A 16,240-nucleotide genomic window follows, 5' to 3' on the forward strand; every position below is an offset into this window, starting at 1 on the left:
TCCTTTCACATCCAGCGGTCGATTCTGCTAGGGTGAAGGCAGACTGCCACCCACCTCGCAATGTCAGTGTGCCGCTCACTGACTTGGAGACTTTGGAGAGGTTATCAAAACTTCTCTTTCAAGTAAATAAATAACCACTTAGGTGCATTCCTCTTTTGGTTAGATAAAGACGTTGTGAGTCTTGTTGTTTGTTAGTGGCTTCTAAAGCCTCTCATCACGTCGCTCAGCTTGCTGGGCGTGTTTTGGCCAATGGTCTATTTCTGTGTCAGGATCACTACCTGGCGGGACTGAGAGCGACGAGAGTAGTTAAAACCTACTTTTGTAGTCACTCGGTAAGGGAAACCTTACTTTTTGGGATCAATTTTAACTTGGTCATGAACCAAGAAGTGGCGAAATTTGTCCCACGAACCCAGTCCCAGAATGCTCATAAGTGCCGGTCAGTTTCTGCATTCAAGTCGCCACCTCTCAAAAGATCGACTTTTCTTGACAGTTATCAGGTACCTGTGGTGTCTGATTCTGGCTTGCAGTCGGGTAGTGCCCATAGTTCGTTGAAGCATGGACATTTTCGGGGGAAGCCGGCACAGTTTTGGGGTACCACTCGAGGCAAGGCGCCCAAGGGCGGTAAGCAGCCGGAATGAGGGTGCGTGGATAATCGATCTCTGCTATTGGAGGTTGTCCGAGTTGGATACAGGATTCCTTTTTCATGACCCCCTTCACTGCCGTCCTCCCCCCGGTTACATGCGGTACCGTCTGCGGGCAGATGAGTGCTTGTGGAGAAGATGGTTGTCAAGTTTCTCAACAAGAAAGCCATCCGGCAGGTGGATTTGGGCACTCCTGGATTTTATTCCCATCTGTTCTTCGCCCAGAAGAAGAATGGTGAGTGGCGGCCGATCCTAAATGTGAAGCCACTGAATTCCATCTATGAAGATGGAGATGGTTCTTTGCTTCAGGTGGGGAATTGGAGACATCCATCGATTTGAAGGATGTACCAATCCATCGGGAATTTTGGAAATACTTGTGGTTCCTTTAAAATGGCAGAGCTTACGAATTTCGAGTTCTGCTATTCGGTTTGGCCACAAGTCCTCATGTCTTTACTCAGGTAGTCAAGGTGGTGGTGGGGCGCATGCATCTGTTGGGTATACGGATGCACAATTACCTGGACGACTGGTTAATTCCGGCTTCGTCACAGACTGCATGTCTTGAGGGTGTGGAGCTCATGATCAAAATTATTTTTGTTTTGAGATATTTTGCTTTTAGCTGCTGGAGGTTCATGTTGTTCTCATGTGATGGTTGTTCTTCTGCCATTTTTCTAGCATCAGACTTGTCATTCTGCAGTTATTGTAGTTGGGTACTCCATAAACCTGTGGTCTTTTGTAGTACCTCTTGGGATTGTCTCATGAGCTGCCTTGAGGATATAATCATTAAATTCCTTGACAACTTGGTTGATATCTCTTCCTTTGACTTGCAAATCCTTGATGAGAGTATTTGTATGGTGTTTGAAAAGCCCCTGTTTGGCCTTCTTATATTGATTTTGTGGTTTTTTGAGTGGTACGATGTTTTTTTGAAGACCGCCAGTGGCCTAGTACCTCCGTCTTCATCTCTTTAGGTTTTCTGTTGGGGTTACTCTAACCATGGCTCCTGGATCAAGATCCTACCTGGGAAACACAGGGTTGATTTGGAATTTGTAGTTTTCCTTCTAGATAGATTGTCTTTCTTGACTTATCTATTTATCGATATCTGGGACTGGACTAGTTTCAGAGCGTATCCTTACACCGACGGGTCATGCACACTGCACCTCTGGGGCTCCAGCTGCTCCGAGATCCACGTCAGTTTAGCCTAGGTCCCCGAGGGCCTAGTTACCATGGTGTGTCAGCAGGGGACACTGAGGAAATCTTGTTTGGAGAGGTTATGTACTGGAAGGATGGGACGTACATGTATCTGCCCCCTTTGCACTATCCAGCGGCTGCAGTTTAAAGCGAGAGAAGGTTACAAGCCTACTACACTACAGCACTAGACACATGACACAAACCTGTGGTCAGAAAACGACCACACCACTAATATATATATATATATATATATATATATATATATATATCTATATCTATAGGGTTTAAAATTAAGCTGGACTTAAAAACATTGTTAACAATTTGGCTAATTTGACACAAAAATGTGTAGCCAAATTCAGTTTTCAATTAGCCAAACAAATTATGACAAATTAAGGCTCTTTTTAAAGTAATTTATTTCTAACCCATAATTTCTGAATGAATATGGGTGTCCATGCCCAGTTACTACTTTTAAAAATGTATCCATCAGTTCTGCCCTGTTTTAAAATCCACTAATTATATATGTGCGACAATAAAAAATATTACATGCAACTAAATCGCAATCGTCTGCCGAGGCTTACTGCACCCAATTTATTGATATTGCTAGAAGTTGTAATGACAGTACATTGTTAAATATTCAGCTAAAATAAAGATAGAGTTAAACAGTTTAATCAGCGTTTTGACAATACTTTATGATATACTTGGCAAACGGTATTCCATGAACAGTCAATCGAGACATGTCGGCTTTTTTCGCAGGAAAGAAATCACCTGACACCAGCCACATGGAGGAAGTGAAAAGGAGTGAGCTATTCCGATTGACAAAAATAAAGCTGGTTACGGAATCCGACGGAAGTGGCTCAAAACAAACATGCGCAAAGTAGATGTATAAATAACAAATAGCGAGACTAATGCTGCATTCGTGTTTACTCGGAAGTTTATTTATATATACTCGCAGAAAAAAGTTCCTGTGCACCAAATGATTGCATGTAGAATATAATTTACTTGAAATCTGGTTATAAAAATTTCAGTAATTGAACGTGTAATCACTCCCGTCGATATTCCAGCGGCGTCCTGTCAGTTGCATGAACTATTCATACTTTGTGATCATACATTGCATAACTAGCATTCTTGATCATGTGCTCCTGTTTGACGTCATTTTTCTTATCATTGGACTTTAAAACTATTGTATGGATTCTCATCACTCAGAAAAATATTTTTGTTGGTATCTGATCGTCGTCAGAGTGATGCCACGCCTCCCAGAAAATGGACTCCTTCGAACGATGGGTATGATTGAGGTTAGAACGGCACAAACACTGTTGCTAGTAATTTTGGTATTCATCAGAACACTATGCAATATCTGCGGAGATGTTCTCGACAGTTTAGGGGTACTAGGGATCTTCCATGTTTAGGGAGTCGACACGTGACGCCACGTCAGCAAATCGTCAGCATTAAGCGGGTGCACATATGGAATCATTTGGAAATGATACGTTTAACATCCTAATGCATCTCTAAGTTAAGGCCAATCAGTGGAAAAACTGAACGCAACCAATTAGGTGATAACAAAGTACGATCATGACCGTACATCAGTATGTTGTTCTGTTACATCATCACCGATGGCGTACCAAGCATTGTGTAGACAGTACTTCAGGTTCAGAAGGCAGGAGAGGATAACCGTACTTTTAACAGATAAATAGTACATCTATGTAAATCACAAATTAAAAAAAATAATTAAAAAATGTCCTACTGAAATTTTAATGATGCACAGGAACTTTTTTCCGTGAGTATATATATATTATTTAACATTTATGGATGATAGAATTAAACAAAATAACAAATCATTGTTGAAAAAAAAAAAATTGTTTCTTTGATATTTCGAAAATCGGATGATCCATTAATCTAAAAATTTAAAAAATCTAACCTAAATATAATTTACATATAAATACAATTAGTTTGTCAGATATATATCACCGGTATATATTTATTTTAATTGCTTATAAATATAAACCCGCCTCCGTAGTGTCGTGGTTAGTCCATTGGTCTACAAGCTGGTAGGTACTGGGTTCGGATCCCAGTTGAGGCATGGGATTTTTAATCCAGATACCGACTGCAAACCCTGAGTGAGTGCTCCGCAAGGCTCAGTGGGTAGGTGTAAACCACTTGCACCGGCCATAACTGTTTCAACAAAGGTCATGGTTTGTGCTATCTTGCCTGTGGGAAGCGCAAATAAAAGATCCCTTGCTGCCTGTCATAAAAGAGCAGCTTATGTGGTGACAGTGGGTTTCCTCTAAAAAACAGTGTCAGAATGACCATATGTTTGACGTCCAATAGCCGAGGATAAGATGAAAAATCAATGTGCTCTAGTGGCGTTAAATAAAACAAACTTTACTTTTTTTTTATACATGTAAATATAATTACTTCAATAACGTGTGAATTCTTGTTATAATTTCCTCCAAATGATCTCACATACTATTATGAATACTCTTTTAATAGGTATCTTAAGCAGACCTGTCAACCCTCCTGGATTCCGCGGGAGTCTCCCGGTATATGATCAAATCACCTCTTCACCTGTGCGGGAGACAGTTTCTCCTGTTAAATGACATTTTTGTAAGCATAAAAAAAAAATCGATCCTCTTTTGTCAAAATAACAGAAGGGAAGTAACTCTGCCTTTTTTTTTTCATTCGGAAAATGTCGACTACTTTTGGTTTCCGAGAATGTAACAGGCCGAATTGTCCCGACTGTTTAACCTTTGCGGAAGTGAGAATTGTGGGATAGCCTATTTATATTGTTAAAAAAGCACATGGAGTTTATAAAATGACGTGTTATTATAATGTTTGTTGTCATCGTAATGGCTACGAAGCGTGTTGCCGCTAATTCAACAGGCTGTGTATTGACATTCAGTGTTGCCATATAAAATAAAAAAACTATCCAATTTAGTTCTAATAACACCTCTGAATTGTAAAATGTCTTCCCACTGGATTACATAATGCAACTATGACGAATCTGAACTGCCAGACTCCCGAGTTGACAGCGATACACATGCATGTTAAAATCAAGACAACGAAAAGACCAATTAGCTGTATAAACATACTTGTGTCAGTTAATTTTGTATGTTTGTGTGGTAAAATGTTGGTTATAAAGGTACACTTCAAGAAATTATTTTTGTACAATTAAAAAATGTTGTGTTTGACATTGACATAAAGTTAATCACGGAAATGGGTATAATTCCGGTATATTTCACACGATGTCCGTAATTAGGTTTTACTTATGATTAATGAAAATACAATGTTTATTGCATCATTATAATGATTTTAAATAAGTACCACGCCACCGTTCCTCATTATAGTAAAAACTGAATATTAATTTATAAGATTTATATAAATTTGTCTTTGGTACTTACATGTGTAGGTACACTAACCACAAATGATAATGTAACGCAACCTGTAAGGCTGTAAGTGTAATACTGTAAATGTACTATTTAAATTTTTTATTTCTTGTTCATGTTCTTAACATTTTTGGATAAAAAAAAAAAAAAAATTAAAATATGTATTAAATCATAATAATATTTAAACTAATATATATATTTTTTTTTTTAATGCCAAGATCTAAGGTTAAGAAGTATATACGACATCATAAAGTATTCATATAACTTATTGTAATAATGTTTTTTTTAAATCTTGCAATTTTGGGTTAAATTGTGTGAATTTAAAAAATCTCCTGCTTTTTAACAAACTCTCCTGCTTTTTCAACACACACCTCCTGCTTTCTCTTGACTAAAGGTTGACAGGTCTGATCTTAAGTCTGCTTGGAAGATGATTATCTCTACTTCTGTGCTCCTCCTCAGATCATACATTTTAATTGATTATAAATATAATTACTTTCATAACATGTGTGAATTCTTGTTATAATTTTCTCCAAATGATCTCACATACTATTATGAATACTCTTTTAATGGGTATCTTAAGTCTGCTTGGAAGATGATTATCTCTACTTCTGTGCTCCCCCTCAGATCATACATTTTAATTGATTATAAATATAATTACTTTCATAACATGTGTGAATTCTTGTTATAATTTTCTCCAAATGATCTCACATACTATTATGAATACTCTTTTAATGGGTATCTTAAGTCTGCTTGGAAGATGATTATCTCTACTTCTGTGCTCCCCCTCAGATCATACATTTTAATTGATTATAAATATAATTACTTTCATAACATGTGTGAATTCTTGTTATAATTTCCTCCAAATGATCTCACATATTATTATGAATACGCTTTTAATGGGTATCTTAAGTCTGCTTGGAAGATGATTATCTCTACTTCTGTCTAATCAATTCCCTGACGTATGTCTCTGTTTCAGCATTAAAATATTAATACATGAGCCCTGCAGATACTGTACATTTAGAGTAATATATTTAAATTCTATTGGAAGCAAGCAATTGAAAACACCCAAATGATACAACCCGGAGAACACAAATTCTCACCTATATGGATGCATCTTGGAGCCAAAAACAGAAGTGATTCTAAAAAGACGGTCACTCCATGACCAGTGCTCCCCCTCAGATTGTTCTTCAGTTAATTATAATTACCTGTTAATCATGATTGGTTGGACCTTTGGCGATGTCCGAACGTTACTTCTGACATTACCCAAGTAATTTTTATGACTATAACCCTATTGTAGAGTCTCAGACCATTCTTTATGCATTCAATATAACTAAGCAACGTTCCTCAATTTCTGGTACATGTTTATTTAATAAGTGAAGTTAACAAGAAATATAGCTAGAGATAAAAGCTATAAAAAAAATGAAACTTAACGAAAAATAAAACGAAATTAAGAAGGAAAAAAATGAAACGATAGATCGGATGAATTAAAACCAGAAATGCTACAATAAAAAAGAATTATCATTATCAACTGCTTGGATGTAAATACAATAGAATCTTATTTCAGTTGAGTTGTATTGTAGGATGGCTCACAACATGATCGTTCAGTTATGTTGCATTGTGTAATATGGGCTAGACTTAAGTTTGATCTATTCGATGTGAGCTGACGCCAGTGATTTTTCTTGTACTATTTTTCAGGTCTAAACGGGACATCTCTGATGCACAGTGCCTGGCACGATGGCTCCTGGATTGACTTTGCGCTGTTTGGGGGAACAGTGCCTGAACATACAAATGAGGAGCAAGTGGTTTTCATGGACGAGAAACTATTTTACATGTGGAATTATGGTCCGGCTTCCACAACAGATGGCTGCGTTGTGTGCCAGTTTAGACAACCGGGTTTGTACACATTTTAGAATGTTTCACTAATTGATCATGGTGTTACCCTGAACCTTACAAGCCTTGAAAAAAGTTTAGGTTTTTTTTGTTTTTGTTTTTTTATCTGTTGAAAAGTAATTTATATGTATACTGTAAATAAAATAAATGCATCAAGTGTTTGAGACCAACAACAACATCCAGATATCTCGGAGATACCAGGTTTTGATTTAAGAACCCAGTACAGGACACAAACTTAAGAATTTATCACCCATGGCAATTAAAAAACCAAATTGCCATTGGTGAAAGGGCCGACCAACGGCAATTTTGAGTATGTCGACAGCAATTTTTTAAAACTGACTTTTTCAGCAATTAAACTTGACTGAAAGGTTATTTTTCTGTATGTACATGTAGTCATATTTGTTCTATTTATGTCAATAAACTTAATAAACAAGAATTTATTATACATGGAATCATGGACTATAAGCATAAGCTAACATTTAACGGAACCGGGTGATTCTGAGACAAGTTGCCCAAGTTTTCGGTGAATATGACATGAAAATTGTTCTATGGATGACATTAAATTGTATACAGTGTTCTCACTGGTTGAAAATTAAAGGAGGATGGTCGCGCATCCCCCCCCCCCCCACCACCACCACCATTAAAAAAACAATGAAAAAAAAAATATAAAAAAAATGCACATTTGGTTACTGTATATTGTAACTGTTGGTCGACTTTGTAGAAATACTTATCTTGTTTTGCTCCTCGGTATCTGGTACTCAAAAGTTGGTCGACTTTGTAGAAATACTTATCTTGTTTTGCTCCTCGGTATCTGGTACTCAAAAGTTGGTACGATGTACAAGCTGCCTTATTTTTTTTGCACTGTTACTTAAAATGTAGTTCAGTTAAAACGGAATGTCGGTCTGACATTCACAGGTATTTGTGTTGCTAAACTGATCAAAGTTTTAATATTATTATTTTAATAAAGATTTTAAGATATCTGAAAAATAATAAAGAATTTGTTTTTTAAGTGATCCCCTACTGTGGGATAAAAAAATTCTGTTCTTTTTATTTCCATCTTCATCGAGTGAATTGATCGCATTGATATTGCCAGCTGATAAAAAGTAGTTTCAATTTTGTAAAGGCGGTGTATATATTATTTGGCACCCAAGATAAATGATTTTAATAATGAACACTACCACTTTTTATATCCCCACCCCCCCGGGTTTCAGCCAGAGGGTAAAATGGGTATGGCGCCATACCCAAAATTTTATTTTTTAAAGTTAACTTTTTGACCAAATTAATTACTCTCATCATTACTGTATGATTTTCTTAACCCTAACCGTAAACTTAACCTATTTTCTTTCTGGGGGAGCTCCCCCATAGCCCCTGTTGACTGTGGTTGCATTCAATTTCATTGCGCCATACCCAAAAATTTCTTCCTGACAGAAACAACCCCCCCCCCCCCCCAAAAAACCCACAACAACCTTTCTAATATTTTATAAGGAATTGCTGAATAAACAAATGACAGTAAGTAAAAATCATCAGTTACGACCAATTAAATCTGCAATTGAGGTTAAAATATCAGACACGAGTTAGTGGAGACAAAGGAGAGAATGACCGTTCTGATCACGTGACAAATTTGGCGACAAATAAGTAGTTTTTTTAGTCGGAGATTACCAAAACAATAAAAATAAAATGTTTTCATTGCTAAAATAAAATATAACTGTTATTGTGTGTATCAAACATACAAATGAATACTGGTATAGGACACAACAGAGACTGTTAAAAAATAGTATTAAATTACATGTACGTTAAGGTAACTGCCGCAATTAAGCCACTGAAGTTTTTCGTTGGTTATGCTTTCATACACAACGCGGCTTGTTTCCTTTGATGTCTAGTGTGCAGACTGATCTATGTTTTTAACTGTAAAAAAAGTTTGCATTTTGAAATAGCGGAGCTGGGTGCTGTATATTATAACAGGATGCCGAAAAATAAAGAGGAGCGCAGAAAAACAAATGGGTCTGCCAAACATAAAAAAGGTGCGGCAGAACACGAAAGCAGTGAGGAGGCAAAATGCAGTGAGTTTAGGGTTAGGGTCAAGAAAATCATACATTAATGATAAGTGTAATTGATTTTGTCAAAAGGTTAACTTTAAAAATAAATCTGCAAACAAATCTGTGTATGGCGCCATACCAATTTCACCCTCTGGCAGAAACCGCGCCCTTGATTTTAGTTGTCTGAATTATGCCCCTTGCTTACACAGCATTTCCGGCCGGAGAGTAAATCTATTCAATGGCCAAACCGTGACTGCTGAGAACGGTAGCTGGTCAGGTTATTCATGGCTAGACGCTCTAAACTGTATGTGTAGAGATCGGTAGCTGGTCAGGTTATTTATGGCTAGACAATCTAAACCGTCGTGACTGCTGAGAACGTTAGTTGGTCAGGTTATTCATGGATAGACACTCTAAACCATGACTGCTGAGAATGGTAGCTGGTCAGGTTATTCATGGATAGACACTCTAAACCGTGACTGCTGAGATTGGTAGCTGGTCAGGTTATTCATGGATAGACACTCTAAACTGTGACTGCTGAGAACGGTAGCTGGTCAGGTTATTCATGGATAGACACTCTAAACTGTCATGACTGCTGAGAACGGTAGCTGGTCAGGTTATTCATGGCTAGACACTAAACCGTGACTGCTGAGAACAGTAGCTGGTCAGGTTATTCATGGGTAGACACTCTAAACCGTCGTTACTGCTGAGAACGGTAGTTGGTCAGGTTATTCATGGATAGACACTCTAAACCGTTGTTACTGCTGAGAACGGTAGCTGGTCAGGTTATTCATGGCTAGACACTCTAAACCGTGACTGCTGAGAACGGTAGCTGGTCAGGTTATTCATGGATAGACACTCTAAACCGTGACTGCTGAGAACGGTAGCTGGTCAGGTTATTCATGGATAGAGACTCTAAACTGTCATGACTGAGAACGGTAGCTGGTCAGGTTATTCATGGCTAGACACTAAACCGTGACTGCTGAGAACAGTAGCTGGTCAGGTTATTCATGGGTAGACACTCTAAACCGTCGTTACTGCTGAGAACGGTAGTTGGTCAGGTTATTCATGGATAGACACTCTAAACCGTTGTTACTGCTGAGAACGGTAGCTGGTCAGGTTATTCATGGCTAGACACTCTAAACCGTGACTGCTGAGAACGGTAGCTGGTCAGGTTATTCATGGATAGACACTCTAAACCGTGACTGCTGAGAACAGTAGCTGGTTAGGCAGGTTATTCATGGCTAGACACTCTAAACCGTGACTGCTGAGAATGGTAGCTGGTCAGGTTATTCCTGGCTAGACACTTTAGACCGTGACTACTGAGAACAGTAGCTGGTCAGGTTATTCATGGATAGACACTCTAAACCGTGAGTCATTGCTCTCCTCGACCGGCCTCGGTGTCGTCGTGATTAGGCCATCGGTCTACAAGCTGGTAGGTACTGGGTTCGGATCCCAGTGGAGGCATGGGATTTTTAATCCAGATACCGACTGCAAACCCTGAGTGAGCTCTCCGCAAGGCTCAGTGGGTAGGTGTAAACCACTTGCACCGACCAGTGATCCATAACTGGTTAAACAAAGGCCATGGTTTGTGCTATCCTGCCTGTGGGAAGTGCAAATAAAAGATCCCTTACTGCTAATAAGAAAATCTGTGTGGTCCTTAATCATATGTCTGACGCCATATATATATATATATAATCGTAAATAAAATGCGTTGAGTGCGTCGTTAAATAAACCATTTCTTTCTTTTCTTTCATTGCTCTCCTCAGAAATTAACATACCAAAGTTGTTAAAATGTAAATGTCACTAAACTGATAATAATATTCAACATTAAAATTAATATATGTTCATGTTTCTCTGTCATTTATAATTATACTAACCATCCTTACTTTTCATTTTAGTCCTATTAACAAGTTTACCACTAATAATCATCAAACAAATATTAATTTAATCACTGTCATTTTGAACTTTTAACTGCTCATTAATAATTAATTACTAACCATTCTCACTGATTAACTTTACGACTATCACTATGTAACCACCACTGTCAAACAGTTAATTATTAATCACTGTTCTTTTGAAGTTTTCACTGTCATCAGGTGTAAGTGTATGTGACAAATTTGGCAAATGCTAATTTCGGCCCCCTGACAACACGCGAACATTTTGAAAGTAAACTTAAAAACCGATAATTAAATATAACAGGGAGTTACTACTAAGTAAACAAGTAAATAAACATAGGAATATCATTTTATTTTGACATTGGTTACATTTGACAATTGCTACAAAAGCAACACACCTCTCCTTCCCGTTCTGCAAACTCGGCTGATTATGAATAGAAATAGGCCGAAGTGTTCCAAATGATCGGAATATTCCGATAGACGGTATGACTTCTGCTTACATATTTCCAATGAGAACAGTTGATACATGTTATATTAAGAAATACACCACTGTATTTGGTTAACAGTGCTAAAAATTTAGCTTTTTTCACGAGAATCCATAATGATTCCCATGGAAGCAGTCCACGGGAATCCTCCAGTTCTAAAAATTTTCACAGAACTTGATCAACAGCGTTAGTATATAGAAGTATGTCATATATGCTACTAACTATATCTGGATCAGTGTACATAAAACAACCCTTACTATTTACTGGCAAGAATAACCAATTTGTCAGTAACAGCAGGCCGTCAAGTGAGGCGGTGGGTCAACAAAATAGGAAAATAGGAATTTTTGTTGCCTGAAAATAGGATTAAAATAGGAATTTTGCCCACAAAATAGGAAGAAAGGAATTTTGTATAAAAGTAAATGTCCCAAAATAGAGAATATTGCAGGGGTCAAGTGAGTGAGCCATCTCAAAAAACTAAATATGGAAATAGAAAACCATTGAAAAGATAATAATACAGGAAAGTAAAACAAAGGGGTATATCATAGGAATAAAATAGGCACTTATTTTGTTTTAAGATGGCCTCCCAACACCCCTTATAGCCATCCCGATCCACCACTTTTTATTCAGACAATGCAGTTGTTGAATTTGGTTCTTTGGAAGACTTTTAAAAAGCAACACAATGCAGTATTCCTTTTATGCTATTGAATAATACAAGTTACAAGGGGTGTTGACTGAAAAAACAAGGCATTGCTGACCCAGTGGCACCATCAAAAACAGCAGCAATGGCAGTTTGTGTGTGTGTGTGTGTGTGTGTGTGTGTGTGTGTGTGTGTGATTGAATGTGGGTATGGACACTATTTTGTAAATTAGTTTTATCTTGGTAGATCAGCTGGATAATATAGCTAGATTTAATAGCTGTGTGCTAACTGAATTGGTAGAATACTTGTTACGGTAAGCAAAGCACAACCTGCAAATGAGCACAGAGGTCCTACTTCCTTAGACATCATGCACCAGTATATCAGAGGTAACCCTAACACTTCAGCCTGACTTCGTACAATTTAGACGTGATGAGAAATTTGGAAAATGTAAGATATTTGCACAAACACCAACCCACCCACACAATTTAGCAGTTGTTTTGTTATTGAGTGTTTGTTTTTAGAAGAAGAAAAAATCAAGCCACCAAAATTTTAAATATAATGGCCCTACATAATTCACCACAAGTTACATATCAAATTTGTAGACTGAATGTATACTAATAAAACATTAATCCAAATGCCAAGTTGCAAGTACACTAATAAAATATTAATCCAAATGCCAAGTTGCAAGTACACTAATAAAATATTGATCCAAATGCCAAGTTGCAAGTACACTAATAAAACATTAATCCAAATGCCAAGTTGCAAGTACACTAATAAAACATTGATCCAAATGCCAAGTTGCAAGTACACTAATAAAACATTGATCCAAATGCCAAGTTGCAAGTACACTATAAAACATTGATCCAAATGCCAAGTTGCAAGTACACTAATAAAACATTGATCCAAATGCCAAGTTGCAAGTACACTAATAAAATCCAAATGCCAAGTTGCAAGTACACTAATAAAACATTGATCCAAATGCCAAGTTGCAAGTACACTAATAAAACATTGATCCAAATGCCAAGTTGCAAGTACACTAATAAAACATTGATCCAAATGCCAAGTTGCAAGTACACTAATAAAACATTGATCCAAATGCCAAGTTGCAAGTACACTAATAAAACATTGATCCAAATGCCAAGTTGCAAGTACACTAATAAAACATTGATCCAAATGCCAAGTTGCAAGTACACTAATAAAACATTGATCCAAATGCCAAGTTGCAAGTACACTAATAAAACATTGATCCAAATGCCAAGGTGCGAGTAACCATAAAGCTTGAAAATAATACTTTGACAAACACAAAACTGTAATTGTAATGATAACCATTGTGAAACCAAGAAAATGCAATCATACTGAAAGTACCATGGTGAATTCTTGCAAGTCATTTTGCCTTCTTAGTAGGAACACCACCCTCAGATTCTTCGGTCTTCCTTTTAGTAACTTTCTTTGATGGAATAGCCTTATCCAACAGCTTCATTCTTTTGCTATCCAATTGCTTCTGTTTGTCTTTTATTATCTTCAAACGTTGCATTGCTTCTTCTCGTTTGCTTTTAGCAACATCAAGCATAGTTGAAGCAACTTTGGCACTTTGCTCATTCACTGGTGATTGACTGATGACACAATGTAATTTTTTTGTATCATCATTCAACAGTTCATCTGCTTCCTTTATGGAAGCTATTGCCTGTTCCTCTTTCTTTTTCAAGTCTTCATCCTCTTTAGCCAACGATTGTTTCTTTTCCGTCATCTGTTCTTTCTCTCTTTTCATCCTCTGCATCATCCGTTTGCTTTGCCTGTTCTCTATTTCTTGCTTCTTGAAGCTTCTCCTCTTCTAATCTTGCTAGATATTTTGCATGTGCTGCTCTAACAATTGCCTTCATCTCCTTTGTTACAGGTATCTTTGCTGGTTGGTTGTCAACTGGATCAAAGAAGTGAACAGCATCTTTCACAGCACGTAGACCACATATTGTGGTATCACTTAAAGCAGATCATTCTTTTGTGACTACCCTGGCATTGATGGATAAACTTTCTGATTCTGCATTCATCTGTGCCAAAACAAGTCCTGATTTCAAAATGTGTGGCAGTACAGAGTACCTGCTGGTGTTGGTTACCGATTTAAGTGCAAATACTTCATTCCAGTATAGTGATCAATTCTTTGCTCTTTGTTGACTGCAGCAACATCACCATCAGCTTGCAAGGCTTTCCACTCATCAACAACACATGACACATCAACATGTGGTTGCAGTTTCTGAGCAATGCTCTGAATGGAATCAAATGTGCTCATATGCTCCCTCTTTCTTGGGTTTAGGCATCCAAGATCTTGCAAAAGATGATTGTGCTATTGCAACTTCTGTTGCAAATGAGCTATCGCTGCACAAAAAAAAGCACGAACACAAAGCATTACTTGTCATTGCTTGTCTCACCATAACTTCATGAGGATATCTCTAGCAGCATCTCCTGTCACTATATCTTTGTCGGGGAGTTGAATCTGAACATTTTCACAAGAAATCGCAGGAACATTGCTCTGAAAGTGTCTCCAATGTGATCAACTGACCGCAGACTATAGTTTGAAAAGGCCACCTTTGCTAACTAGTAGATCTGTGCTGTGAGAAATGCATCATTGTAATTGATGATTTTGAGAACCTTTTCGTCTGAGGTGCTGCCAATGGAGTTGTCTTCAGTGAATTTACTGTTCCTTGCAATACACAGCTTAGGCTGGGATTTATCAACCATCAATTTGATTGCCTGTTTGTGCTTGTCTTTCCCTGCATGTTGGAGAAGTTGTGTCTTACCAGCATTGTCACATTTGATGAATTCCCATGAGGCATTTTGGATCTTTGTAATTATCCCACCATCAAATTTGTATGTGGAAATTAAGTGTACTGTCACCAAGTTACTGTCACAGGATGCTTCAATTTTTCCTCCTATCAAATTACAAAGCATATTGTAAGCAAAGCAATTGTATTAGTTAAAAGCAATGCATGAGTGCTATTAGTGCAGTTGTATATAAGCTGAATATTATAGGCCGAATTTACGAAGTCTGTTTATCTTAAACGCAGGCGTTTACACATTGTAAATACATGTAGTTACACGCGTCTAAGTCAAAGACAGTCTTCATAAATTTGACCCAATATGTGTATGTGCTAAGCAATGTGTGCAGGATTCCCATACATATCTCATAATACATTTCCATGACTGTTCCATGATCATTCTTCAATATTTTATATAATATAGGAACCAATATACAATGAGCAGATAACTGAAATGATAACTATAATTGTTTTTCATTTTATTTAACATTGTTTAAAGGAGACCTAAACCTATCACAGCCATCCTCTCCATTGGTTTTATACATTTTAAAACGGTTAATGACCACGTTATAAACTGAAAGTAGGTAACCAGAGGGAAATTCAGTTTTATGATCAACTGGCTACATTGTGTAGCAGTTATATTAATGGTTATGAGAAGTATTGTACTGCATTAGTGATATATATTAGTATCATCCAAGATTGAATCTGGAAGTTTTTAATGGCCTTCTCACTCCCCTAATAGCCACCCTGCCCACCCATAATGAAACATTGAATGATTTAGTATGCCTAATTTGAAAAAGGATCATGGTCAATCACAGATCAGTCCAGTTACTGCAATGTGTTTGCTGAAAACTTTAAATAATAGCATACATGTATATACACAATGCAATTACATCAATAGATTTTATACTATCTAGGAAGCAGCATCACATGCAGACCACCACAGAACCTATACATGTTTAAAACAAGAAATGATTAATATGTAGCTCAATGCATAGTTAACCTTCACACAAGGTAACACAACTATCCATCATCAACCATTCATTCGTAAAATATCGTCAATGTTCGGTATTGTTTGTAGAAGGATTCATTCATAACTTTTGGGGAGCACATGATCGGTCATTCTATAACACTTTTCTAAAATACTAATCAACATCTTAATCTCTGTGCAAACTAAAAAAAAAACCCGAATATTCTAAAATTATCTAGTATTAGACTGGGTATGAGATGTGAAATATTGTTACTGTATAGCATTAGACCGAGTACGAGATGGGGAAATAT

At 37.2% G+C, this 16,240-nt stretch overlaps 1 protein-coding gene across 1 annotated transcript in view; it reads left to right on the forward strand.

Annotated features, from left to right (window-relative positions):
- LOC121383695 overlaps positions 1-16,240 on the forward strand; it is a 290,334-nt gene that overhangs the window by 262,825 nt on the left and 11,269 nt on the right. The window contains exon 10 of the mRNA XM_041513789.1: positions 6,902-7,099. Coding sequence (XP_041369723.1) covers positions 6,902-7,099 — 198 coding nt within the window. The remainder of the gene's footprint in view (positions 1-6,901; positions 7,100-16,240) is intronic.

Source organism: Gigantopelta aegis, chromosome 10 (genome assembly GCF_016097555.1).
Source record: "Gigantopelta aegis isolate Gae_Host chromosome 10, Gae_host_genome, whole genome shotgun sequence".
Classification (NCBI taxonomy): domain Eukaryota; kingdom Metazoa; phylum Mollusca; class Gastropoda; order Neomphalida; family Peltospiridae; genus Gigantopelta; species Gigantopelta aegis.